General features: G+C 46.9%; 1 protein-coding gene across 1 annotated transcript; it reads right to left on the bottom strand.

The window, feature by feature from the left end:
• Positions 1 to 18,024: 18,024 nt before the first annotated feature.
• On the bottom strand, positions 18,025 to 26,306 carry SHISA6 (shisa family member 6). Its single transcript, XM_043473968.1, has 3 exons — positions 26,253 to 26,306; positions 21,816 to 21,968; positions 18,025 to 19,984 (listed from the first exon to the last, which is right to left on the bottom strand). The coding sequence occupies exons 2-3, from the start codon at positions 21,955 to 21,957 to the stop codon at positions 19,434 to 19,436; spliced, it is 693 nt and encodes a 230-aa protein (XP_043329903.1). The 5' UTR covers positions 21,958 to 21,968; positions 26,253 to 26,306; the 3' UTR covers positions 18,025 to 19,433.
• Between the last annotated feature and the right edge of the window lie 1,449 nt (positions 26,307 to 27,755).

Below are 27,755 nucleotides of genomic sequence, written 5' to 3' on the forward strand. Positions count from 1 at the left end.
ATTTAAGGTCTCCAGATCACGGACTCCTTTCTTGATTTTCACCCTGCTTTTAAATCGAGGCAGTGAACCAGAAATTAACACGGGCACATTTCCCTGTGTTTATTCTCCGTTCAATGTTTAATTCCCAGAAGGGTGAAAGAAATACTTACTTAATTAAACATGCTGAACAATAACCATCCTCACTTGCTTTTCATGTAGACTTGTCTCACAGAAATACGCCGTGAAGAGTTGATGAAGCTATTTTTAAAGAAATGAATTTCGCACACCACTTAATTATAATAATCTATAGAGTGTAACTGTACATTTTCCACCTCAGGAAACAGGTGGGCAGAACAAGGAAAGCTGCAGAAAGCATACATTCTCAGCTCTTTTTTTGTGTGTGTGCTTGCGAGAATTCTTGGGGCTTGGCATTCACTTTAGTTCTCGGATATGAGCCTCTTGATTTCGAAAGAAATAGTATATTTCAGATGCCTGGGGTGCTGACCGTTCCAGTGGGGTGATTACATATTTTCTAAATATATATCTTCAGTCGTGACTGCATAATGAAATGAAGTAGGGCATGTATTATCAAGCATCTGAAAATTTCTGTTCGCCCCTGAGCTGGTCATGTGGGTGGGTGTAGAATGAGGAGGGGGCTGGGGCAGAGTTGTGATTAGAAAATGAAGTCTATTCTTTATGGTGCCTGGAACTAAGGAGAACAGAAAAGATCCTTGATTCTTTATCTCATTGTTATCTGCTCTCATATGCAAAGATAACTTTCCTGATTTTTCTCCAGGAAAGAGGAAGTTCTCGGTTCTGTTCCACTCCCTTCCTCTTCTTCAGGGGACAACGCCCTTCCTAACAGGAGACACAGAACTAGATGGGGCAAGTTACTTCTAGGATATAACGTATATCCCAAAGAAGAATTTTCCAAGCGGTTACAGAGGTCTGTCTAGTCAAAGCTATGGTTTTTTATAGTAGTCACATATGGATGTGAGAGTTGAACTATAAAGAAAGCTGAGTGCTGAAGAATTGATGCTTTTGGACTGTTGTATTGGAGAAGACTCTTGAGAGTCTCTTGGACTGCAAGGAGATCAAACCAGTCCATCCTAAAGGAAATCAATCCTGAATATTCATTGGAAGGACTGATGCTGAAGCTGAAGCTCCAATACTTTGGCCACCTGATGCGAAGAACTGACTCGTTTGAAAAGACCCTGATGCTGGGAAAGATTGAGGGCAGGAGAAGAAGGGGACAACAGAGGATGAGATGGTTGGATGGCATCACTGACTCAATGGACATGAGTTTGAGTAAGCTCCGGGAGTTGGTGATGGACAGGGAAGCCTGGTGTGCTGCAGTCCATGGGGTTGCAAAGAGTCTGACACAACTGAGCAACTGAACTGAGCTGAAGAGACGAGTTGGAGCTTCCCTGGTGACTCAGAGGTAAAGAGTTCAGTTCAGTCCCTCAGGGGTGAAGAATCTGCCTGCTAATGCAGAAGACAAGCGTTTGGTTCGATCCCTGGGTCAGGAAGACTCCCAGGTGAGGAAATGGCAACCCACTCCAGTATTCTTGCCTGGAGAATCCCTGTGGATGGAGGCGTCTGGTGGGCTATAGTCCATGGGGTCGTAAGAGTCAGACATTACTTAGTGACTAAGCCATCACGCTAAGCCATAGATGTATGAGGGTAAGGAAGCCCAGCTCTGAATAACTGACTTGGAGTTTCTGTATTTTCAGTTGAGCAACCAAACCATGGTTCACAGACATGTTGTGTTTAGCCAGAACACACTGGCCCAGAGAGTGTTTTCATTTTAAATGAATTGCTACATTTAAAAATCAGTGTACTTTTCATCCTTTAACATATTAAAGACAGGCCATTCTGGGCTGGCATTTTTATGTCGTAGTGATTTGCTAGAGGTGCTGTGCTGTCTGATTTCATAATCATCTCTCCCTCCTAAGGGGTCTCACTTGTCTATATTGGGCTAACATTACAGATAGTCTAGAAATTGTGTCTCCTCCAAGGCAGGAGTTATTGTCTTATAAGGGATAAAGCTGGGAGTGAGGGGACTAGGAGGACCAGAGAGGGTGTGCCTTTTCCAAGGGGAAGAGCAGCCACTCACTCACCGGGCCCCAGTTGCAACCGCCGATTTACCAGTTCCTCAGTTGCAAGTGGGACTGATGGACTCTGCCTATCAGAGAGCTGTCAAAGCTGGGTCCAGGAAAGGAAGAAAAAGGGGGGCAAAGGTCAGAGCAGGTGATGCCCGACTCTGCCCCTTAAGGTGTGTGCCCAGTACTCCCTTCTCCCTTTGTGGTGAATCTACCACATTTAAGCCAAACCCTGGATGAGCAATGGGGCTCTCTTGTAGAGGAGGTTCTGCTGGAGGATGGTTATGTTTGCTGCTTTGTTTTCAGGAAACATGTGGCATCTTTATTCCGAGTCCTCCAGCCCCACTTCTTTTAAAAATTAAAAGGATAAAAAAAAAATTAAAAGGATAAATTTTACTTTTTCCATTATAAAGGGAAGGCATGCTCATTATGGAAAATTGGGAAGATGCATACAAGTAAAAGGAAATTTAAAAATTACCTAAAAAAATAAAAAATTAAAAAATTAAAATTACCTAGACTCACCACCACTGTTAATAGTTAAGGGTAACTTTCTTCCAATCATTTTGCTACACACATGCACACATACACAAACACATTTATATACAAAATGATCTTACGATGTTTATAACATTGCCTATGCTGATTATATTCTGATCATAAAAGTAATGTATGCTAATTATAGAAAACTAGAAATTATCAAGAATTTAAAGAAATAACTTTAAATCAAATAGAGTCCCCACCACTTAGTGATAATTGATTTATTGCTATTATTTACTTACTCTTTTATCTATGCATTTTATACATACATATGATTCAGAGCACAGTGCTAGATGGATGATGAATAGAAAGGGGTCTTGTGACAAATACCAGCTTCTGCCAAGTAGTTTATTAGCGTATGTGTATGTATACATATATGTACAGGTATACTTATGTGCACATATATGTATTTTGGCTCACTGTGTGGCAAGTAGGATCCTGAGTCCAAGGATCAAACCTGTGCCCCCTGTACTAGAAGGCAGAGTTTTAACCACTGGACCACCAGGTAAGTCCTGATCTATAGATTTTTGTAAAAAACATTAATGATGTGGATAACTCAATATGGTTTTTAATCACCAGAAAATGACTCAGTCCTCAAGAGACCCCTGTGTTGCCCTGTGCAGTTGAAATTTTGAGGACAGGGTGTAAGTTCTGATTCAGCACAGGATCCGCATGAGTCTCCCTGGTCTCCCTGCCTTCAGCATGAAATCCTCCAATCCCTCCCTGCAGTAGAGTCCTAGTGATCCCTCTGAAATAGAGCCTTGACCTTGTCACCATGCTTCTTAGGGGCCTCAGTGCATCCTCTTTCTTGGGGTAAGGCCGGACTCCTTAACAGTGGGGCCTGCAGTAGTTCCTGCTCACGAGGAGACAACATGAGGGTCGAATGAGTTAATACCTGCAAAGTGCTTGGGAATCATTCCTTGAATTAATGCCAATGATCACTGTTCTTCTTTTCTGCATTCTTTCTCCATACTGTGGGGAACAAGGCTACCGGTAGCCCCAGGTTCATATCATTAAGACTCATTCCTTGAGAAGAAGGGAATTTCCTCTATTTAAGTCTTGGTTTAGAAATGAAAGAATCGGACTGGTCAGGGCTTCCCTTGTGGCTCAGCGGGTAAAGAATCTGCCCGCAATGCAGGAGACCTGGGTTCGATCCCTGGGTTAGGAAGATCCCCTGGAGACAGGAACAGCTACCCACTCCAGTATTCTGGCCTGGAGAATTCCATGGACTATAGTCCATGGGATGGCAAAGAGTTGGACACGACTGACTTGACTTTCACTTTCACTTTTAACTGGTCTGGTCTGCATCACGCACCTGCACTGGGAGTTGGCGTATGGGGGCGTGTAATACCCAGAGGCGTGTGGGGCACCACGTGGTGACCAGGATGATGGAGGACAAAGAATCACACGTCTGTGTGCCACCTGCTTCCTTCCCATCCTAGCCCTCTGTAGGGTTTTTCTGCTCCTGACATATTAAAGCCTCGTCATCTTGTAGCCCATTGAGAATGTCATGGTTTCTCATTCCTACAGTTTTATGATCCTCTTTTGAGGCTTTTCCATGAATGTTTCCTCTGCTTTAATCCAAGACATTGTGCCAAGGTCCCATGCCAGATGTGTTTATCTATATAATCATTGCATTGTGTATATAGTATCAAGCAAGTAAGTCCTACAACTTAATTCCTTCCTTCTATCCCCTACTTTCCAGGTTATTCTTAGAAAATAAGAAGTCATTTGGTCACTTCATAGCTTAATAATTAATATGCCTAGTTAATTAGAACATTAGCAATTCCAAATTAATATGATACTGAAGCCTCTTCCTGGCCTAAGCTCAGGTATACTGGGGCTTGTCAGTGTCCCTGTGATAAGGGAGGGGCTGACCAGTGACAGTGGAGAAGGGGGAGCTTTTCCACCCGGTTCCTCTATGGGTGAGGTTGTCCCTCTAGGTCACCCAGAGCACAGAGCTGAGAGTCTTGTGCTTTATAGCAGGTTCCCACTAGCTCTTTTACATATGGTAGTATATATAAGTCAATCTTCCACCTCCCCCAGCTCTGAGGGGTGGTGTACAAAGTATCTGATAACTGCAGAAGCACATATCAAAATCTAGGTATCTTCTAATAAGTCAGATACAAAGAAACTTTCAAAAGAGTGAAGTAATTCTACCCTTGTTACTGTATTTTTGGAAAGTAACAGTCATTTCTCACAGCAGTGTGTTATTATGTTGACACATCATGGTTTTATTGTTTTTAGTTTAAAATAGCTTAATAAATGACTTTTTAAATGGTCTCCATTTTTTATTTATAGTATAATAAATGTATATAGATATGTCCCACCCAAGGAAAAGTTCTTTGGGGTCCTCAATACTCTTTAAAATTGGAATATAAGTGCTTTAAAATGTTGTGTTAGTTTCTGCTGTACAATGAAGTGAATTGGCTAATATATATATATATATATTATATATATATTTTTTTCCTCCCTCTTGGACTTCCCTCCTAGCCCCCCATCCCATCCCTCTAGGTCACCCAGACCACAGAGCTGAGATTCTTATGCTTTATAGCAGGTTCCCATTAGCTGTTTTACACATGGTACTATATATATGTCAATCCTTTTTAAGAATATGAAGAGGTACTGATATCAAAAAGCTTGAGAACCACTCTTGAAAGACATTGGGTCTCAGGATATGGATGTCCCAGGTTTAAAATTCATGACTGTAACTCAGAAATACAGATATTTCTTCCTTTCTATGTAACAGTGGTTCCATGCTCTTGTGGGATCGAAATTCCTAATCTTCAGACATATCCTTCAGATTCCTAGCCAGGGCACTCATTGTCTGAGTGCCTGAGAGGTGGGAGCCTGGTGTTGAAGGTGGGGGAAGGGCTTGCTCGGGAAGGGCTTGCTCTATATAGATCTGTCTTGCTACCATTTCCAAGCTGCCATACCTGCCATATTCATCAGGAATTTTCCTCCCCGAAGCTGAGCAGAAGTCCATTCTGACCTCAGACCTCCAATCTATCTGCAGGATTCTATTGTCCCCCGCCCTTGTCCCCCCATCCCTAGGCGCCCACCCAGTGGTGACAGTCAGGACCCTCAGAGATACACGTGTCTTGCTCTCTTCTGTGATTCTCCCTGAATCTCGTCTCTTGATGCAGGAAGGTGTATTTCCCTCTGTCCTGTACCTCCGGGAAGGACTCTCCCTCCACATTCTGTATGCAATCTACTCTGGTTTCTTATCAAGCAGGGCTCATTGATACTTAAAGGTCAGCTTTCAATATCATAGGAAACAATTTCTCTTTCCACTCTGTGGCTCTTGCAATTACATGACAAGTTTTGCTCCTGTGAGCTTGACAGAAGTCAATTTTGAGAGTCAAGGTTGAACAAGCCTTCTTCCTCTGGTCTCTAGCTTTCTCTAGGAGCAGAGAGGTGGTGGGTTACTGTTGTTTGGACTGATGGGAGATAGAGTAGGGGTAAAAGGAAAGTGGGGGGGAAACCACCAGTTTAAAATCATAAATACTCTGTTGTCAGGAAATATTTTAATTCAATTTCACAGAATTCACTGTTATCACATCCTGTTCATTGTCTTCTTTGGAGTCCTAAGGTTGGAATTAAAGAGTAGATGCTATGTTTGCGAGCTGCTTTCTTAATATCTTAAGGATGTCCCACTGTAAAGAGACTGCTGAGGGTATGGGCTCATCCTCCGCTTCTTCTTCAGAAAGCGGTCTACAACTCCAGGGGTGGTGGAGTATGTGATCCAAGGTTCCCTGACCACAGTGATGGGACCAGGGATAGACTCTTGACCCAAAAGGTGACAGATTGCATTTTCTAAGGATGGTCGTGGCCGTCTCTTCCATCAACATGCCTTTCTTACAATGAAACCTTGCTACACCCTCTTTCGGTAGTGGAATCTGTGTCCCCTCCCCTTGAACCTGGGCAGAACTCCATGACTTAGAGAGTATACTATGTAACTTCTGAGGCTGCAGCACATGACATGCTACAGCTTTTACCTGACTTACTCTCTCCATATCTTCCCTGTGCCTACTCCCTCTCTTTCATCCTGTCTCTAGATACTTGCTCTGGGAACCCAGCTGCCACGTGGTAAGGAAGCCCAGGCCACATGGAGAGGATGCTTGTAAGGGTTCCAATAGGTAATCCTGTTGAGGTTGTGACCAGTACCTAAGAGCCAGACAGGTGAGTGAGGAAACCACAGAGATGCCTCCAGTCCCAGCCACCACCCAACAGCAACCACATTAGGGACCCTTAGTGAGTCTTGTGTGGTTGAGCTCAGACAACCCTCAGAACCATGAGGGATTGCAGCACTCAAGAATTGTTGTTTGCACTATTAAATTTGGGGAGCTTTGTCATGCAGCAGTGGATAACCAATACACAAGGGGAATCGTTTATAGAGATTTTTTTGGCTTTTTTTCCCAGACTTTTGGGACTGAGGTACAAAGAGATTGTGTCAGCTTGCTACATGGGTTAGACCTAGGAGATTATGCAGATAGGATTGCTGAATGAAGGTGTCATCTTAGTCAGGTTTAGCCATGTGTGAAAGGAAACACACGCTAGAGGAATGGAAATTTGCAGAGAGAGAAAATGAGATAGGGAGAGAGTGTTGCTAGGGTTTTGAATGACTTTCTTTTTCTTTCTCAAAGAAGTTCACTGAAAGCTAGTATATTATTATTATTATTACATTTTGGCTGCACAGCTGGGCCTGTGGGATCTTAATTCTCTGACCAGGGATCAAACCCACAGCCCCTGGAACCCACAGACTCTGGAAGTGCAGAATCTTAACCACAAGACTGCTGGGCAAGTCCCTGGATGGCTTTCAACTTCTTTGCTTTGAATAGGCCCACTTATACATTCTGAAAGGAAATCAGTCCTGAATATTCATTGGAAAGACTGATGTTGAAGCTGAAACTCCAATACTTTGGCCTCCTGATGCGAAGAACTGACTCACTTGAAAAGTCCCTGATGCTGGGAAAGATCGAAGGCGGGAAGAGAAGGGGACGACAGAGGATGAGACGGTTGGATGGCATCACCGACTCAGTGAACATGAGTTTGCGTAAACTCCGGGAGCTGGTGATGGACAGGGAGGCCTGGCGTGCTGCAGTCCATGGGGTCGCAAAGAATTGGACACGACTGAGCAACTGAACTGAACTACTGATACATTCAGGACTTAGATCCTGTGAGATGCTTTTATATCTAACAATGACAATTAGTATTAAATTTATTTTCATTTAGTGTAATAAATAATCATTATTAAATTAAATATTATTATTACTATTAAAATAATATTCTCATCTTTTGCCTTGACTAATTTCAGTTACTTTTTGTTTCTTGTAACCAAATGACTCCTGATTAAAACATCTGCTAACCGATTTGAAATGGCTATGGACATACTGGGGGCTCAAAAGTTAAAGAATCTGCCTGCAATGCGGGAGACCTGGGTTCCATCCTTGGGTCGGGAGGATCCCCTGAAGAAGGAAATGGCAACCCACTCCAGTATTCTTGCTTGGAGAATCCCATGGATGGAGGCTACAGTCCACGGGGTCGCAAAGAGTCGGACACGACTGAGCCACTTAACTTTATGGACATACTGGGTTTCCCTGGTGGCTTAGTAAAGCCACCTGCAAATGTGGGAGATGCAAGTTCAATCCCTGGGTCGGGAAGACCTCCTGGAGAATGAAATGGCAACTGATTCGAGTGTTCTTGCCTGGGAAATTCCACTGACAGAAGAGCCTGGCAGTCTATAGTCCATGGGGTCGCAAAGAGTCAGACACAACTTAGTGACTAAACAACAACAATGGACGTGCCACTGGCTTTATATAGAATAAACCTGCTGCAGGAAAGTTTTACTGCTTTAAACCCTGAGAACATTTTGAGGGTTTTGCCACAGAGGAGGACCATTTGCTTCTGTAAATTCCCAGTCTTTGGCTCTCAGCGCAGCATGGCATCTGTGATCGTCACTGATGCTACTCACTGGATACTTCCTGCTCCTCTAGCTGGAAGGTCATAAAACCACATGTCCTGGCTTCTCTGAGGTGGGTGAGACTGTGTAAGCAGACCAGAGTAGACTGATATGTGTCACTTCTGGCTGCCTTTTAAGGATCCTGGGCAGACCTTCCACAGCTCTCTTTTTCATCTCTGGAAGCGGGGGTGGGGTGGGGCAGGGGGGTGGGGGGACTTGACTAGCTGCCACTGAGCCCTTGAGTAAGAACAGGGCAAGACCACAGAAAGAAGCCCCCGCTGATCTGCAGCAGAGTGGGAATAGAAAATAACCTTTTGATGTCTTAAGGAGATTTGAGAGTTGTTTATCACTACAGCAGAATCCAGCCTATCCTGCCTAATTCAGGGATTCTGCATCATCCATCGCCAAGAAGACTGGGACCCTCCCAGGAAACCTCCCCACACAGCCCCTCCCGCTTCCTTCACAGTGGCCTCCGTCTTGCTTCCTTAAGAAGTTCCAGAGGAGCCGCTCTTCCTCCTCTGCTCCTCCTACACCTGAGGGTATGGATCTGGTCCTGGGTCCCCATCCTTACCTGATTCTCCTTTCTCTTCAAATTTGAACACTCTCAGGTTTGTGCGGTCTTGAAAACTTCTCATCAACCTATCCTTTCTTCTGTTAAACTTTCCTACAAATAGTTTTGGGCTTCCCAGGTGGTGCTAGTGGTAAAGAACCCACTTCCCAGTGCAGAAGACATAAGAGATGGAGGTTCAATCCCTGGGGCAGGAAGACCCCCTGGAGGAGGGCATGGCAGCCCATGGTCAGAGGAGCCTGGTGGGCTATGGTACATAGTGTCAGAAAGAGTCAGACACAGCTCAAGTGACTTAGCACGCATGCATGCACAGATATTTTATACGCCCTGCTTCAGTTTCTTATTTCCCAAATAGTTAATCCTCTGTAAACTCCTTTTTTTAAAAAAAGATTGAAGTATGGTTAATTTGCATTATTGTATTAGTTTCAGGGGTACAGCCAAGTGATTCAGTTATATGTATGTATTTTTCAGATTTTTTTTCCATTATAGGTTATTACAAGATATTAAATAGAGTTCCCTGTGCTATACAGTAAATGCTTGTGTAAACCCATTTGTTCTGACCTCTTCGCTGAAGCTGGTTGCCTGAGATTGTTTGGCTACATAAATCAAGGCTGCTCTTATCCCCTGAATTCCAACTCTTTATTATCACAGAATTATAGCATTTCAAAACTGAAAAAAAAAAAAAGCAGAGAATGGGCTTCTCAAACTTTACCGTGCGTAGAGTCACCTAGGAATCTTGTGGAAAAGCAAACTCTGGGGGCTCACCTAGAGATTCTGATTCAATAGGTCTTGAGAAGGACTGGCAATGAACGTTGCCATGAGCTCCCAGTGGTACTGATGTGGCTGTGGGCACACTGGGTTAAGTGACAGTGTTTTGTTTTTTCTCCAAGTCTGAAATGAAGACCGATGTATGGACTAGCATCATTTGGGTAGTGGGGGAGGTCTTTTCCATGGTTGCCATGGTGAACCAGCAGGAGTAGCTGTAACAATGGTTCAAGAAAGAATCATTAGTGTACACACACTGGGGAACAATGGTCCCAGTATTCTACACTGGATGCCTATCTCCAGAACTTGGCCTTGGGGTTGAGATTGAAGCTGGAGGCGAAACAGCTTCTTGTCTTGGAGAGAGCCCTTGTCCTGAAACACACATCTGAGCCGTGTATCCATGGGCAAACACAGAAAAAATAATGAACTGTTGAGGACTTTCTGTGGAAATGCATTCTTTGGATTTCCTTTTTTTAACAGACAGGTTGCTGGCTTTGGGAAATCACAAGAAGTTAAGTTAAACAGAAGAGGCAGCTTTCTAAGGACCTCATTCTTCCAGTATCTTAACACGTTCTCTTCCTCCGTAACCGCCTTATTGATGCAGGATAGCCATGCTTGTCACTGGGAAAATGCTATTTCATAAGTGATGGTTCCTGCCATGGGTTCTCTTCTGCCATCCCATCACCCTGCACTCCCACCGTACCCTTCTGCTGAGACTTATGCTACCTGAGCGTACCAGCTCCCTGCAGAGTCTTGGCAAAGTCACAGAAACAGGCTAAAAAAGATGAGAAGGATTTTTAGAGACTTAGAGAGGTCTGGACCACTCTTTTTCTTTTAAATGAAAACACTGAGATTTGGAGAGGAGAAAGATGTCTTTCAAGGTAACACAGCAAAATGCCAGCAGAGCTAATACAGTGAACCAGAACTTCTGATACCTAGTCCGGTACTCTTTGACTGCACTCTAGTCTCATGGAAAGCTGAGACGGGCAAGGCCAAGCAGGATGGGATACTTACAAGTTCATCTGGCTACCAAGAAGCCCAGATGAAATTTGAGTATTGTGCTGTGCTAATTTAGTGATGAAATAAATCAGACATGGTTTTGTTTCATTTTGTTTTGTTCATCTGATATCCTAAATTTTACAGATGAGGACACCAAGGACCAACGATGGCATTGCTCCACACATCCCTGGTATAAAAGTTACTGACTCATTCTAGAAGTTTCTAAGCACTCATTCCAACCTCTGCTCTTTCTGACTTGTCTACTCCTGACACATTTGCAGCCCAAAACATTAGTGCTGTTGGATTTCTTCTTAGAATCTTGAAGGAAAATCTTTCTTATTCTTCCCTAGAGATTTTGTGCTTCCTTCACGCTCAGCCGGGGAGAAAGGTCAGTGTTCAAAGTGATGTGCGAGGTGAAAGCCTGGCTGAGACCCCTGGCATCTCGATGCTTCCAACATGAGTTTTCTCTGGCCTGGACTTATTAATGATGGTGTATTAAGACCTCATTTTTATCTCATTTTTATAGATCTCAGCAGTTTGGGATTAGTGACAATGGTGACAGAGGCCAAACTGAGGCTTATCTATGAGAATCAAAGAGGAAAATTTGAACAAATTGTTCACATTAATGATATTTAAAAGTGGTTATTTGTAGAGAACAGGCTATGGTTGCCAAGTGGGAGGAGAAGTGGGAAAGGGAAGGAAAGGAAGTTTGGGATTAACAAATGCAAACTATTATATATAAGGTGAGTAAATAATAAGATCCTACTTTATTGTACAGGGAACTGTTGGGCTGGCTAAAAAGTTTGGATTTTTCCTTAACCTCTTACATAGATATTCTATATACTGTGATAAAATCAGAATGGAAAAGAATATGAAAAAGAATGTGTATATATATATATTTATATGTATAACTGAATGAGTTTGTTGTACAACAGAAATTAACACAACATTGTAAATCAACTATAATAAAATAAAATTTTTTAAAAAGTGGATGTTTAGCCAGTTTAAGAGAAGAATCCTTCAAACACCATTATGTTAAGAACTCTGACTCAATTGTCTTGACCGTTTTTATATAAATTGCACATTATTCTTACCTGTTCAGTAAGGAAGGTCTCCAGTGATTTTCTCTGAGGGAACATATTGCTAGTCTGACTTAACCCTCTGTGTGTGTGAGGTAGTAGTATAGTGTTAGTTGCTCAGTCATATCTGACTCTTTGCGACCCCATGGACTGCAGCCTGCCAGGCTCCTCTGCCCATGGAATTCTTCAGGCAAGAATCCTGGACTGGGTAGCCATTCCCTTCTCCAGGGGATCTTCCCAACCCAGGGATCGAGCCCAGGTTTCCTGCATTGCAGGCAGATTCTTTACCATCTGAGCCACCAGGAAATCCCATGTACGTGTAAACATTGTAATTAAATTTCATGTCTCTAAAAAATTTTTTTTTACCATCTCAGAATTTTTTTCCCCCTTGGGTTTCCTTCCAGTAATGAGCATAGAGTAATGAAGCTTTGCTAAACTTATAATGTGTGTGCGCTTGCTGTGTGTCATCATGAGTTAGAGACACCAGGACTTAGACATAATCCAGTGTAACAATGATTGTCATAGTGAGCAAAACAGGCTTTAAAATATGTGTGGTTATGTGTTATTATGTATTAGAGTAGTAAACAAATTTGTAACTTTGTCCTAGGTAAAGAATGCCATTGGTGGGAGATAATAAAGGGATTTTTGTGCTTTTTTAAAGAGGACCATTTTTAAAAACTCTTGAATTTGTTGCAATATTGCTTCCATTTTCTATTTTGTATTTTGACTGCAAGGCACATGGGGTTTAACCTCCCTGACCAGGAATCAAACCTGTACCCCCTGCATTGGAAGGCGAAGTCTTAACCACTGGGCTTCCAGAGAAGTCCCGATAAAGAGATTTTTAAAATATATACATGTATAAGCTCAACACAGCCCAGGAGAAGGGTTTTGATTACAAAGGAATCAGGCAGTTGGTAAGTGAGTATGACTGACTATGAATTCTAGGAAATACAGAGGTGCTAAAGTTGGCAAAAAGTCATGTCCTGTTTGGCAATATTTTGTTTGCTAAAGCAGAGCCCACCAGTATCTAGGTTATGGAGAAAATTCAGAAACACAGAACAACAGATGACCTTAGCAGCAAAAGCAAATATGGGCCAAAGAAAATAAAAATAGAAAATGAGTCCAGAGAAAGAGGTCTTGAGCAGGACTCCAAATCTAGATCAGTTTTCACTGTACAACCTGATTCTCTGGTTTAAATGGTATGGATGTTTAACCACCTTTACTCTGGTCATTTATGGCAACTGCAAGCACTAACTCTAAAACTATGGATTCCACTCTAACAATGATTGTCATAGTGAGCAAAAGAGGCTTTAGAATATGTGTGGCTATGTATTATTATGTATGAGAATAGTAAACAGATTTGTAATCAACCAAAAGCAAACTTTTAGTAAGTTTAGTAAGTAAGACCTAATGTCCAAGAATAATAAGGCTATAGTAGATGAATATGGATACAAAGTTGTGGGATCTTAATTCCCCAACCAGGGATCCAACCTTCGCTCCCTGCAGTGGAAGCGCAGAGTCTTAACCACTGGACCACGAGGGACATCCATACAAGGCTATAACTTCTGATTCTGTTTTGAGTTGGTGCGCCTTATCCATTGGCATTTATCCTAAGCCTGCCTTCCCACATTTCTTTTGTTCACCATTTTGAAAGCATTATCAAAGTCTAATTTGCACATCATACAATTCACCCATTGTATTATACAATTTGATGACTTTTAGTAGATTTATGCAGTTGTGAGCATCACCATAATCAAGTTTTACAGTGCTTCCATTGCCCTAAAATTTCCCTCATTCCCTTGGTCAATCCTTGTTTCTTCTCCCGTCAATGATCATCTACATCCTTTTGTGATTTTTTAATTACCTCTGCCTCTGTGTTTGAAGAAGCAAACTATTTGGCTATTTTAAGAGACATAGATTATGTTGAAACGGCTTTATTATTTTTTTAATCCATAAATATCTGTTACTGACAAAAGTGGAAAAATCCTTAAGACTAAATCTTACTAAAGTGATACCTGTTTACAGTACATATAGAATGTGCTTTGACGGGTAAGTAGAACGATGAGATTTGTACAGAAGCGGCAGTTATAGGAGCACTGCTCATCATGAAGCTTACTTATGAGGATGAAGAAACGGGCAAAGGTACAGATAGAAAGTTACTTTTCGTCAGTACTACCATATGTAATAAACATGGAATCCATAAATTGGGCTAATGCATAAAAATGTTCATTAATCCCCCCTTAGGAAATTGTGTCCCCAAACTAAAAATATTACAGTAAGAATTGCTTTTTTTTTTTTAATTAGAGAATTTTAAGAATTCTTTACTACAAAATGTCTAGTTGAGTTATAGAACTAGAGGAATATTTGCCACTACGAAGCAAAAGACTGAGTCCTCCCAGGGAGTGGCATTCAAAGGTCAGGGCAGGAGTGGGCAGCAGAGTGGAGCAGGGGTCTTCCTCTCTCCAGGAGGGAGAGTGTTAAGGAAACGCAGGACGTCCTTTCTCTGACTGATGGATGGTGGATGTGTTCGCCGATTTACAAGATGGGTTCGGTGGTACTGACTTGTACTCTCAATTCTCGCTTCTTCTCAAGCTTTCACCGGGAGGATGGTAGTGTCAAGAGAGGAGGGGCCAGAGAGGTACTAGAATGGGATGGGTGCCCACCTCTTAGCAGCCCAGGGGGGTGCCTCCCCTCCTCCAGGTGGTGCGGAGCCCCGTGTCCAGACTCAGTCTTCAGGACACAGGTTCTGGTGGGAGACGTGACGCCCATCGCTGCAGAGTCGCCGCGGTGCATTCTGTCTCCCCCGTGGCTTGAAATGCATCACTGAGCTGATACCAGATACAGACTTCGTGCCATCGTGGGCCAATCTCTGGACCGCTCTCCTCTAGCCCATGCCATCTCGGAAATCAGAACCACCTCCCTCCAGCTCTAAGGACCACATCAGGATGAGCACTTGAGAATTCCCCAGTGACTCAGATACCTGGGGTGATACAGGTGTGTCTATATGGGGTGGGAGTGGATTCTGGGACACACGGTTGGTAGCCCACTGAACGGGCGGGCCCTTCCACCTTCAGACAGGAGAGCGTCCCGGGGTAACTGTGACCACAGGGCCCACCCCGGGCTCTGGGAAGAAGTGCGGAGACTGCCCAGGGCACCTGACCATGTCGCCGTGGGGCATGTGGAATGGGATATGCGCGGCCCAGCTGGGAGGGGAGGGATGCTGAGAGGAGGGGGTACTAACGGGGAATGGGAGCCCTACATGTACGAGTGGGATAGAACTTCAGAACTCATCTGGTCAAAGCCCCTCACTTTACACATGGGAAAAAGAGGTGCTGAGGGAGAACGCAGCTGGTCCTCGGTCACATGGCAAGACGGGGACAAAGCCAACACGGAAGCCAAATCTCCAAGAGCCTCAGCCCCGTGGTTTTTCCTCCTGTAGTATGCTGCCTTCAGAAATCAAATACAGAGCCCAGGAAGACACAGCTCTCATATCAAATCTGTCACTAAAATGCTGCATTTATATATATATAAAAAAAATACATAGGAACCCTGAAAAATACATCATTGAAGCACAACGAGCTTCCTAGAAAATACTCCAGAGCCAAGTTTCCCAGGTTTGGGGAAGAGGGTGGAGGAAAGTGTGGGGGGAATAGAACAGGTGCTTCCTAGGATCTCGATCACCAGCAGGCCCTGAAGGTCAAGTTCACAGTTGCCTCTGACTGGAATCTGAGGCCAGAAGGCTGGGGCAGACAGGGTATCTCTGAAGAAAGTGGACTGTTTGGTGGTAGGGTTACTGGGCTTACTGGAATGGATATTTCTCCAAGCTCAGTCAGTCGTGAGGCTCTCTCATCTTTTGGAGACAAAGGGAGGTCTATGATACACACAAGCAGGACAGGCATAACTGAGATGGAACAGTGGCCGAGAGCCCTCAAGGATATGAATCTTTGGCCGGAGCAGGAGCCTCTGGGCTAGCAGCAAGCCGGGGAAAAGGGGCTTCAGGGACATGCCAGCTGCAGGAACCAAAGCCAGTCTTTGCCCATGATGCCTCTGACAGAGTAGCTTCCACCCTTTATCTCATGGGGGCAGGAGGTGAAGGATAAACCAATGAGGCCAACAGGGACCTGAAGAATGTCTCACTCTGGGACTATCTTCATTGAGACCTCCACATTTTATAACCGGGGGGTAGTGCAGCAGGACCAGGGAAAAGAGATTGGGATGGAGAGAGGTGAATGGAAGAAGACCAGGGCCAGGGAGATGAGAGGAGGAAGCACTGAACGGGCATGGAAGAGTGGGGTCAGGTTCAGGCCGGGAGTGGAAAGAGGGAGGAGACATCTGAATGAAGAGAAGGGTGGGAGCTTTTTAGAAAGCAAGCCCATCACCCAATACACTGGGGAGCCCTGTGGGTAAAAGACCATTTAGGGGATTAAAGGAGTTCTTGGGAAAGCATTTGTGACTTACAAGCTCCCGGAGCCAGAAGTTCACTGGAGGAAGCAAGGCAGGAAAGGTGGAAGGGCATGACGGATAGTGAGAACTCAGCTGCCATCAAAGGCCAAGCTGACCAGCACAAACCTTCAGGGCAGGAGAGAACCCATGCAGACCCCAGTGTTTCCCCAGCAGAGCAATGGAGACTCAGAGAGCCAGACAAGCAGAGGGAAACATCGGGCTTGGGGCTACCCTTAGTGGGAGAGCAGGGCTTCCATTGTGGGGGAAGGGCCAGCCCTTCCATGTGGGGTAATGGCCACCAGCCTGGTTGTGCTGAAGTCTGGGCACCAGGGTTCCAGCTCCAGAACCCTCTCCTCTCTGCTAAAAGAACTCGTCCAGTAACGCAGCTTTGCTCATCCTACAAATATGGACGGCACGACTGATGCACACGATATTGCTACATCATTGTATGGATCCTGAAATGAGGGGACTGAATTGGAGCTCGTCTGTAGACTTCTTTCTCTTATTTTCTTCCTTCATTCCCTCCCTCCTTCCAGACTCAAGGGTGAAGCAGAAGAATCATTTCAAAGAAGTAAAGGGTCAGATAGAAATTTTTTGATCCAACCGACAACCAGGGGTTTTAAACTGGGCAGCAGGAATGCTGGGGTGAGAAATGGTTCAGAATCAAACTGCCAAACAGACCCCAGACAGACACACAGGGCTGGGGAGAAGCATCATTGCCCTGAGGGCTGGAGAACTTGGTGCAGAGAGGATGCTGCAGATATGAATGAGAACCGGTTTCTGGTTCAGGTCTATGTTTGTATGGATTCACATCCACCCACATCCTTTCCCCTGCTCTGCACCAGCCTTCAAGGGGAGTGCCAAAGACTGGATTAGAGAGCAGTGGGCAGATGCGGGTGGCTGTGACAGACACATGTTCCTTTCCAGGAGTAGCTGATTCCTTCCAGCCCAGCCCTCTTAGCTTCATCTTCTGGAGTGAACTCTCATAAACCCTTAGGGACCAGCCCTTGAGACAGTTTATGTGTTTGTCAAGAAGGGAAGCAGAGAGTTATCCCTGACCTCACAGCCTCACAGCCCCAGTGACACTGCCCCCTTAGGGACCTTGGTGCTGTGTCCATCACCCCCAGCCTCAGTCCCCCTCGTGATTCTTGTGATGGTGAGCACTGTGGTAGGGAGGGGAGGACAAGAGCTTTGGAATTCTTGAAAAAGTAGGAGGAATCAGTCAATTGATTTCTCTGTGGATTAGATTAAAAATTCCCAGGGCTGACCCTGGGGCGTTCTCCCTGCCCCACCCCTGCTTTTTAAAGGGTCATACATGTTGTATGCGGAACTGGGGAATCTAAAAGCTAGTTTAAAGTCATTGCTTTTAGAGTCTGACTGTGGCAGCTGTCACATTTGTAGTATCATACTTTTGCCCAATAGTCAGAAGCCATTTCCCCCAGCTCCAGCCCAGGGAGGTATCCTGGCCTGGAGAATGGAGCCTTCTCTCCCCCACTCCGCCCCCCACCCCCACCAATAGAGCTGAGGGCATGGATCTGCCGGAGGGCCGATGTCCCCTGCAGGGGAGCACTGTGGAGGTACCCAGTTAGCCCCCAGACCAGTAGCCTGGAGTACCATTATTTGCATCTGCTAATTGATCTCTGTGCGGTAGATCCAAAGGAGACACAGGAGAAAGAAGCGGCAGCCAGGAGAGAGTCCTGAAGCTGCAGGAAGGTGGGAGGTGTGGGGCGAGGGGGACAGGGTGACGCAGGAGGGGAAACTGGCAGAGAGCAGGCTCTAAACAGAGACGGGGCCAAGCACAGGGGTCGGGGGTCGGGGGGTGGGGCGTCAGTGATGCAGGGAGTGGAGAGGTCGAGGTGTAGAACAACCGCCTGGGGTCCTCCTTTGCGTGGGGCTGGGCCGTCCACCCAGCAGCCAGCGCCTCTGTCCCGCCTGGTGCGTGTGGCGGGAGCCCTGGGCAGGAGGAATGGCCAGCCTTCGAGGCCCAAGGTGTCACAGTGGCCTCCCCACAGCTGCTCTGTGGCCAGGGGGCAGAGCCTCTTGGGGGCAGAGCCTCTTGGGCGAAGAGCCAGGGAGGGGAAGGCAGGCCAGAGGGGCAGGTCACGGTTCAGACAGACCCGGAGGCCTGGAGGAAGTGTGGAGATCATCGGGTTGCTGGGGAGGGCCACCCCAAAAGCCCCTGCACCCCGTCCCTACTCTGTTCTAGAATGACCAGAGGGAAGCCCCAGGGAACCCAGGGATGGAATCTAGGGCTGGGGGCGGGGCAGGGCCTTGGAGGCGGGGCGGGGTCTTGTGGGCGGGGCAGCCAGCCGGAAAGGGGCGGGGTTCCCAACCTTGGGGCGGCAGCTGAAGGAAGGGAACCCCCTCCAGGTCCTGGGGCTTGGGGGAGGGGCACAGGGCCAGGGCGGGGCCCCGGGGAGTCAGCAGAGAGAAGGGCCACCCGGTGGGGACCAGAGAGTTCCAGCGGGCAGAAGAGAATCATTATTGTGCTTATGGACACAGCAGCTCCCTGGCTCTGAGAGAGCGAGCAGGCAGTTTTTAGGCACTAAGAAGATTTCTGTGATGCGGTTTTAGGTGAATGAAAGAGACCGTGGAGCCTATTCCGTCAGCCCATCGGCCAAGTCAAATCCGGGCGGGCAGCTTCCGGCCAGGGTCAGGCCAGGGTCTCTCGACGACGGACGGACCTGCAGCTGAGCCCCTCAGGAGGGGGAGGGGGACGTGGGACTGAAAGGGACGTGGTGACAGTGGGGGAGGGGAGGGAGACCGGGGCCTCGCCCCTCTCCCCCCTCCCCTCCGATTCTTCTGGAACAGTGGGGGTGACCGCTCTAGATCCCAGGTCTGCGCGCGCGCTGTGCCCGGCCACTGGCCGAGTCCCAGGAGTATGGCTTTCTGGGAGAGGCGGCCCACCCCCGGCCCCAGCGAGAGAGGACGCGGGGAGGGGCCGCGTCCAGGCCCGGAAGCTGCGGCCCAGGTCCCGGCCGACCCCGGGCCGCCGCCGCTCACACGGTCACTTCCGTCTTGCTGGCCGTGTAGCAGGTGTGGTGGCCCGGGATGTAGTGCAGCTGCTCCACGGTGTTGTGTCTGCGCGAGGCGAAGGCCTGGCGCTTGGCCGCCGTGCGGCTCTGGCCCAGGGTGGCGTACGAGTTATCCGAGGCACTGGGATGCGAGTGCATCTTGGTCATGCGGTAGCGGTCCAGCACGGGCGTGGACACGAAGACATCCGTGTGCGAGATGGCCCGCGCCAGGGACTGCTCGGGGAAGGCCGTCCGCTCCGGGGACAGCAGCGGGTCCTGGGAGTGCAGGCGCTCCGTGGAGAGCAGCTGCTCGTCCGAGAGGAGGCGGTCGTAGGGCAGGCCGAAGTCGTCCGGCAGGCCTCGCTCCAGGGAAAGGACCCGGTCCTGCGACATGGCCCGGAGGGGCCGGCGGGGTCGCTCGCGAGGCAGCGGCTTCTGTTGGGACATCTGGATGACGTTGAGGGGGAGGGTGCCGCGGGCAGCCAGGTCAGGCAGGTGCCGCCGCCTCATGTAGTACTCGTCAGCCTCCTTGTCGGCTGCAGAGGAGAGACAGGGTGAGAGCAAGAGGGAGAGGAGTGAGCCGGGGTGGGGGACACCGCAATGCTGTAGCCAGGACCGCACTGTAGTGATGCAGCCCAGAGGGGTCGACGCTCCACTGCGTGTGCAAGTCAGTCCTCGGGCTGGCTTGGTTGAGTCGCTCAGTGGTGTCCAGCTCTTTGCAGTCCTATGAACTGTAGCCCACCAGGCCCCTCTGTTAATGGGATTCTCCAGGCAAGAATACTGGAGTGGGTTGCCATCTCCTTCTCCAGGAGATCTTCCCAACCCAGGGATGGAGCCAGGTCTCCTGCGTTGCAGGCAGATTGTTTACTGATGGAGCCCCAGGGAAGCCCTCCGGGGTCTTGTTAAATGCAGTCTGATTCAGACCTGGCTCTGGGGTGGGTCTGCAAGTCAGCCTACTTCTCCAACAAGCTCCCAGGTGATGCTGATGCCCCTAGTTCTTGGACCCACTCTGCGGTTAAGAGACTCCCTCAAGGTCCCCGTGGAGTTCAGGACCAACTCTATGGCAAGCCCATGACCCTGAACTCCTGCTCCAGGACTGCTTCTGCCCCACCATGGTCCCAAAACAGAATAGCTCCCTGGATCTTGCTGAAACTCCCAGGTAGCAGCTGGCAGCTTTCTGATGAGGTTCAGAACCTCTGTCCAAGGAAACCGGGCTGAAAACCAGTCTCCTGCTAGAATGCTTCCAGGATGCTCCTTCCAGGAGGCACTTGTGAAAATGCTTCCTGGTTACTTAGGAACATACTAACACCTTCTCTGGAGTAACAGCCTATGCCTGGGAAGCCAACACATGGCATAGAATCAAGTCTACATACGCTTCGCCTGTGCCTGCAGCACAAGCAGGCCAGGGCAACTCCATATGTGCACCTCATTCAGATGTTCTGCCTTTCCCTCCATCCCCAAGCTGACCCATGAACTCACCCAGGACAAACCTGCTTTACCCCACAGTTGAGGAATGAGGCTTCCTACAGACAGCCTTCCACGTCTCTGCAGAATGTGAGATTCCCCACATTTAACCATAGAAACTCACTGTGCCACTTTGGAGGTGGCCAATGTTGTCTCCTGAGCTGAACTGCTATCATAGTAGGTCACTCTGTAACTTCAAGTGCATGCTCAGCCCTGTAGCTGGGTGGTCATCAAAACAGACTCATTGGGCAGTGCAGGCAAAAGGTCTATGGGTTGGAAAGCTAGAAGAGAAGACTCCTCCTACCATATACCTTCTTGATACTGTAACGTCTGAAACATGTCAGTCTCAAGAGCCTCCCCAGACTCAAATGGCAGAGCTGGGATCATGGGATGACCTGGACTCAACTCATGAAATGGGATGTGTGCATGGAGTGAGGGGTCTCAGGTTCCCAAGACATCGCTGATGGAGTTAGGGAGAGAACTGGTTTATAGGCCCTTCCATAAGCCCAAGTCTCTGGGAAGAGCCTCAGAGAAAGCTCTGGCATTGATCACTTTTACTCCAAGACAGAGAGCAAGGGAGGCCCAGGGTTTGAAGAAGGTAGGTGTGGGGCGAGGCTGGGGGAAGGCTTTCTCTTGCAGTTAATGTGGTGCATGAGTTGAACCACTGCCTCCCATGGGAATGTGGGTCTGAGGATCCCTTGGCCTCCACTCTACCAAGGGAGAAGATGGACTCATGCTCTGAAGAACAAAAACAAGGGGCTTGTCTGTTCTCTTCTTCCAGATTCTCTTTGTTCTTGGGATCCCACCCCATGCCCTCAGGTGTGGGGCAAGAGAGTGAGACAGCAGAAGATGTCATGGAAGCCTTGGAAGCAGCCCCCAGCCCTGGGAAAATATCCCACTTACTTAGCCTCTTCAGGGATGAGTACTTGCTGGGGTGGGTCTTCACTGCGGACTCGTAGGATGGGGGCAGGTGGGCCAGGTTCTGGAAGGAGCGTGAGAAGGAGAGGTCATAGGGCTCGGTGGCCGATGTCAGGATGTTGTTCATCCGAGGCTTCTCTGCAAAAGAAGGGAGGGGTCATGGTGTTAGTGGGGACAAAGTTTTGCAGGGGCAGGCAGGAGGAATGTGTCCAGGTTCCAACTCTTGACCCCATCCTGCTTTCCGGGGACCCCGTGCTAGGACACAGGTGATGCTGGTGACTTGATTTCCCTCTGCTCAGCTCCAGTTGCCAGCAAGCCAGTGGGGGCAGGAGCTTTTGGCTGCACTGACATAATGACAGGTTACCCTACCTTGAATGGCAGACTCTTTCTCCCAGTACATCACGGGGCTGTCAGATGAAAATGGAAGCCCAGTGGAGCTGAGGAGGTGGGTCATAAAATCATTCATTTTGGTGTGAATAGTATTAGGCAAACTAGTTCTCAGGCTCAGAAAAATCTAAGTTTGAAGGAGAAGGAGGTAGAGTGACTGATCTCATCTGAGTCCTGGACCCTAGGACTGGGTCCAGGACCTAACTCCACTGAGACTCCAACCCATGCTGTCCATGGGTCATTTCACCTCTCACACTGCCCCTTCCACCTTTGGCTCCTCCAAGCCCTGCTCCTGACAAGGCACTGTGAGCTGCAAAGCTATTTCCCCTTATTCCAGTTCCTTCCTCTGAATCACTCTTAGCCATCTCTCAACTGCTGGAGGAAAGAATGTAGGCAAAATGTCTAGCGTGTCATTCTGTTTTTCTCCCTCCACCCCTTGAGACAGAACCTTGAGATTCCAAAGTCTAAGAGAGAGAAGGGAGATTGTTCAGTGCCAGACCTGGAGGGAAAAAAGGAGGGGAAGACATGGGAAAAAAGACCAAAGAGAAGTGAGATGAATGACTAATGAGGTGAATGAGCTGGTCTGGGTTCTGGGGGCCAGATTAGGAATAATACAGGAGTCAGCAGATGGGGGAGAGGAGATGCAGGTATAGGTGAGGAGTGGCCATGAAGATGGGGGACAAAAAGGAATGGAGAGCCCGGGCAAGAAGACAAGCATGCCTTGATGCTTGGATGACTTGATGTACAGCAAGAAGTCAACAGGGGTTGCTGGAGAAACCATTCCCAGAAATGAGGCAGCCGGGTGGCTCTCGAATCATCCCTCCTGGTTTGGGACTCCCAAGTAGGGACAGGTTCTAACTTTGGACAAGTGTATCAGTGTACTGTGGTTCCCCATCCCCAGCAAAGGGAATGCTATGAACCTTGAGACAAAGAGAAACTCTTCTAGGCTATGTTCAAGGACAATCTCAATACAGGGAACTCCTAGCTTCTCTGTCCTTTCCTGCCCTCACGGTACCCTCAACTCTGGGGATGGAGCCAGGGAAGCCCAGCCAATGATTAGGTATTCACGCCAGCTCGGTACATATGTGAGGGGGTGGGGGGATGCTCTACATCCCTGGGCGATCAGAACATGCTGTACCGAAAGAGCCTCCCTAGCATGGATGGGGCTGGTGCCAGGGAGTGGAGTGGGTAGGGAGCCAGGAGCGCTGCTGGGCAGGAGCTACCAGCCCCGTAGCTCTTGTGTCTTCACTTGGGGCCATGCTCGAGAAGAATGAATTTCCTCTGCTTGTGGGCATCCTTCCTCTACCAAGGACATCACGCAGCTCACCCACTTCCAAATGCAACGTTTCTGGATACTCTTACCCCTCACTGTTCTCCAAAACCTGCCACGGAGCCAAGGCCAACCTTCCTTGCTTTCTGCCTCCACCATGATTGATTGCCTCTGCCTTCTTGCTTATGCTGTCTCTCCTCTCACAATCATTTCCATACTCTTCCTCTGTCCAAATTCCCCCCTCCCTTAAGACTCTTTGCTGTGACAATATGACATCTTTTCAGCCCAGAGTGGTATCTGGTCTTCAAGCCCCTGTTGCTCTTCTGGTCAGTACTGCCCAGTTTAGTGTCTATGTGGTCTCTCATCATCTGACTCTAGTTGGTCTTGTTTATCTCCAAAGATTCCCATCTCCTTGACAGCAGAAGTTTTGCTTTCCAGTTTTTCTGATGTCTTCACAGTGCTTGGCCCAAAATAAGAATTCAGTTAATGCCCGTTGGCTAATCAAGTAGACACAGGCCGCCTCCTCTCTTGAGAGTCACTCTGCCAGCTCCTGGGAAAAGTGAAACATCCAAGGAAGGAATGAAGAGAAAACCCTGCTTCCACTGAGCTGCAAGCTGTTCAAGTGCAGGTACTGGGTCTCTTCTATCCTCAATCTTCTCGCATCAGGTGGCAAAAGAAGACAGGAAGAGGAAGAGGAAAGAAAGGTCCCTCCTTAAGTCCATTCTCTACATCTGCATCTCCATTCCTTCCCTGAAAATGGGTTCATCAATACTGTTTTTCTATATTCCATATAGATGTGTTAATATCAAGAGGGAGATATATATAATTAAGGCATAAATATATATATATATATAAAACTATGTCTGATTCTCGTTGTTGTATGGCAGAAACCAACACAACACTATATAGATTATCCTCCAATTAAAAAGCAATAAATAAATAAATAAATAAAAATTCACATGGATCACAGCTTTGAGTAACTCAATAAAACCATGAGCCCTGCCATGCAGGGCCACTCAGGATGGATGGATTATGGTGGAGAGTTCTGACTGACAAACTGTGGTTCACCGGAGAAGGGAATGGCAAACCACTTCAGCAGTCATTCTGTCCTTGAGAACCCCATGAACAGTATGAAAAGGCAAAAGTAAATTAAATAAAGGCAAAAAAAAAAAAAAGATTGGTTCCTCCATTTGTATTCAGGAGGCTGTACTTGTGTCGGCTTCTTCTGGGGAATATCAACTCAGAGTTAGTCTTTCAGAATGATACTGAGCAAGCAGACATCCTCGCTTGCCTTTTCTGGATCCTCTTCCTGCTGCTGCTTCATCACCACGGGCGTCCCCCAGGCTTTCTGCTTCTGCCTTCTGCTTTTCTCTTTCAGCCTTCTTGCACAGATTGCCCCTACTCCCAAGACTTCTGTTGCTGCTTCCAAAGCATAACTTACATCTTCGGCTGTTATCTCCCTCCAGACTTCATGTCTATATTTCTAACTGCCTTATTGAATGATTTTCCTTGCAGATCCTGTAGTCATATCCAGCTCTCGATGTCCAGATCCAGACTCACCAACAGCAACTCCATCCCACCAGCAACACTGGCTGCTTTCCTGATTTCTTAGATTGCTTTCATAAGACCTTTCATTCTTCTAATTGATCATGACTCTCCATTTCACTCATAATTGACTCTTATCAGTCATATTCAGTTAGTAACTAAGACTTCCCAATTCTTTCTCCCAAATATTTCTTATCTGAACCCTTCTTCGTATTCCTACTGTCAACATCACTGGTGGTACCAGCTGCTTTTAGCTGATCAGTCTGATTTCCCCAGTTCTACTTTTTCCTAGACCCTGCAACTTGAAACACCTTATTAAACTGTTGCTTTCATCCCATATTTTCATTAGGAGCTTAGCACTGGAGGGGGACCTCAAGATAGTTCACTTTTTTTCTCCGAATTCTAGTGCAGAAACAGAGCATAGTCTGACACGAGAGGTGTAGATCTCTCTGCCAGGTGAGCTGCAGAATTTATCTTTGTTTTGAGTTTCTCTCTCGCTAAAATTTAATGATGTTTTCATTATTTAATGGCAAAGACAGGAGAATGACTGATAGCTCATAATTTACATGGCTGTCTTGTGTTCTATCAAGTTTTGAGCATGTACCAAAAATAGCTTTTCACTGCAGTTCCAAATGATAAGTTGTGATGTGATGGGAGGATGTTAACACGTAAGAGGGAAACATGGTTTTGTGACTCTTTGGCACTTTACTGACACACTCATGCTCTGCAGCTTTCAGGTTCTTCCTCTGTTGAGAGCTAAAGCTCAAGTCATCCAGTTTGGTTTTGAGTTTTATCCAATCTTAATTAGTTTGGGGGAGGATCGGTAGAGTTTTCCACATCTCATGTCATTCTTAATATGGCACCACAAGTAGCCCTGGGCAAAGAAGATTGATCACTCCTTGCTGTGGACACATGGAATTTATGGCTGCAAGAAGTGATCAAGATTGTAAGTGAAATGGGTTAAGAAAGGGGCTTTGTCTTCCCCTTTCATGGCAGAAGATCACTTTGATATCAGAGACAGACACTGGGCGGGGCGGCCAATGATCTAAAAGTGAGAGTGAGTCATTGTGGCCCTAGAGGAGGGCAGGTACCCGGCTCCTTACACCGCCTTAGCTTCAGTGAGCCAGTGACCATGCTTGATGCCGTAATCGGCATCAGTAGCTAGGATGGAGCCACTTGGGATGAGGATGGAATGCAGAACACTCTCAATCATCTCTCACCATGTGTAGGGGTCTGGGTAGCGCTGCTTAAAATCGGATGGTTATATTGATGATCACCTGAAAATCACAGAAAAAAATTTTTTTAAAGAAGAGTTCAGGAATTCCGTAGTCTCTTCAACACAGCAGCACCTCTGTTGACCTCTGCTGTGCTTCTCTGAGTCAAAGGAAGCACTTCCAAGAAGCTCAGGCCTTTGCATACCCTAGAAACAAGGCAGGCCCCTTCCTCTGATGCTTCTGTTTCTCTTTTTCTGCATTAGGCTTCCTCTGTCACCATGGCGACCCACCTACACCTGTGGATCTGGCTGACCAGCATCAGAAGCTTTGTTGGGGTGGAGGAGGAGAAGAATGGAGACTAGGGGACATCTGGAAAATATACATACATGAGATAGAGAACTGAGCAGAGAAAGTAGATCTTTTGGGGGGGGGGGAGGGTGTTCAGGAGTGGTTATTCAGGAAAAGGATGCCCTACTGTAAGGTGCTTGCATCTTATAGAGCTTTGATTTGTCCTGGGTCTTTATACACAAGTATCTGGGTGTGTCCTGAGAGGCAGTAAGCTGACATGAACCACCTACTGCCTGGGATCCAGAGTTCTGGATCCTGGTCTCTGTCCTGCCTATAAGTGACACAGCCCGCTGTTTCAAAAGCATTGGTTTTAATTAATGCAAAAGTTCACATTGATTGAACAAGCCATACAATGAATAGAGTCATAGTTGCTAAAGTCAGGAGTTCAAGGCTTCTAAAATGGAAGGAAGATTTGGCTTACCACCAAAGCACAGTTCAATATTATATTATTGCTCCAGTTCAACATTGTATGTTTGCTTTTTGTTGGTATGTGCATCTTATTTCAACCAAAGCAAAGGAAGGAGGAGGCGTGAGTTCTTAGCTTTAGTTTATCCAAACCATGGGTGACAGCCCTGCCTTCCTCTTAGGTCTAGATTTGCTTCCATTTCCTGGGTGAAATCATCTTTCCTATCTTTGGCATTATACCCTCTTGCTACTCATCCTTAAGCTCTTTCGCTAGATCCCCTTTTCTCTTTAATTATCTAAATGCTAGTATGTCATGAGGCTGGGTGTCTTCACGAAGACTTGGGGTCTATCTTCTTACCCAAATTGAGAGGTTTCAAGTCTACACCTCTGACCTGGGATCTCTCTGGTCTGTGGGGTTAGATTTTAAGCTGCTTATGTCTGTCACCGTGAAATTCCTACTCTTAACCCAAACCATTGCGTCCTAAAGTGAGCTCATCATTTTATTCTCTGATGCTCAAGCCCTGTCCATGGTACTAATGTTCCATGGGCTTGGAAAGCAAAACTTCAGTTTTCATTCACGATTTCCCTCCCTTCATCTTCCATATCCATCCAGTGAATGCCCAAATTCTCCTTATATGGCAACCTCCTAAATCCAGGCCCACAGAATAGCTTTTTTCCAGATTTCTCTTAGTTCTAGTCTCTAGCTATTTCCAAGAAATATTCCTATGTACTACCACCAGACAAAATTTCCCATAC

This window comes from Cervus canadensis, chromosome 1 (assembly GCF_019320065.1).
Source record: "Cervus canadensis isolate Bull #8, Minnesota chromosome 1, ASM1932006v1, whole genome shotgun sequence".
Classification (NCBI taxonomy): domain Eukaryota; kingdom Metazoa; phylum Chordata; class Mammalia; order Artiodactyla; family Cervidae; genus Cervus; species Cervus canadensis.

Excerpts from the sequence above, each read along its gene's own strand:
- SHISA6 (XM_043473968.1), bottom strand. The coding sequence starts at position 21,957 with ATGAACAACATCCTGACATCGGCCACCGAGCCCTATGACCTCTCCTTC. Across the intron at positions 19,985-21,815 it reads CTCATCCCTGAAGAGGCTAA|CCGACAAGGAGGCTGACGAG; the intron begins GTAAGTGGGATA and ends TCTCCTCTGCAG.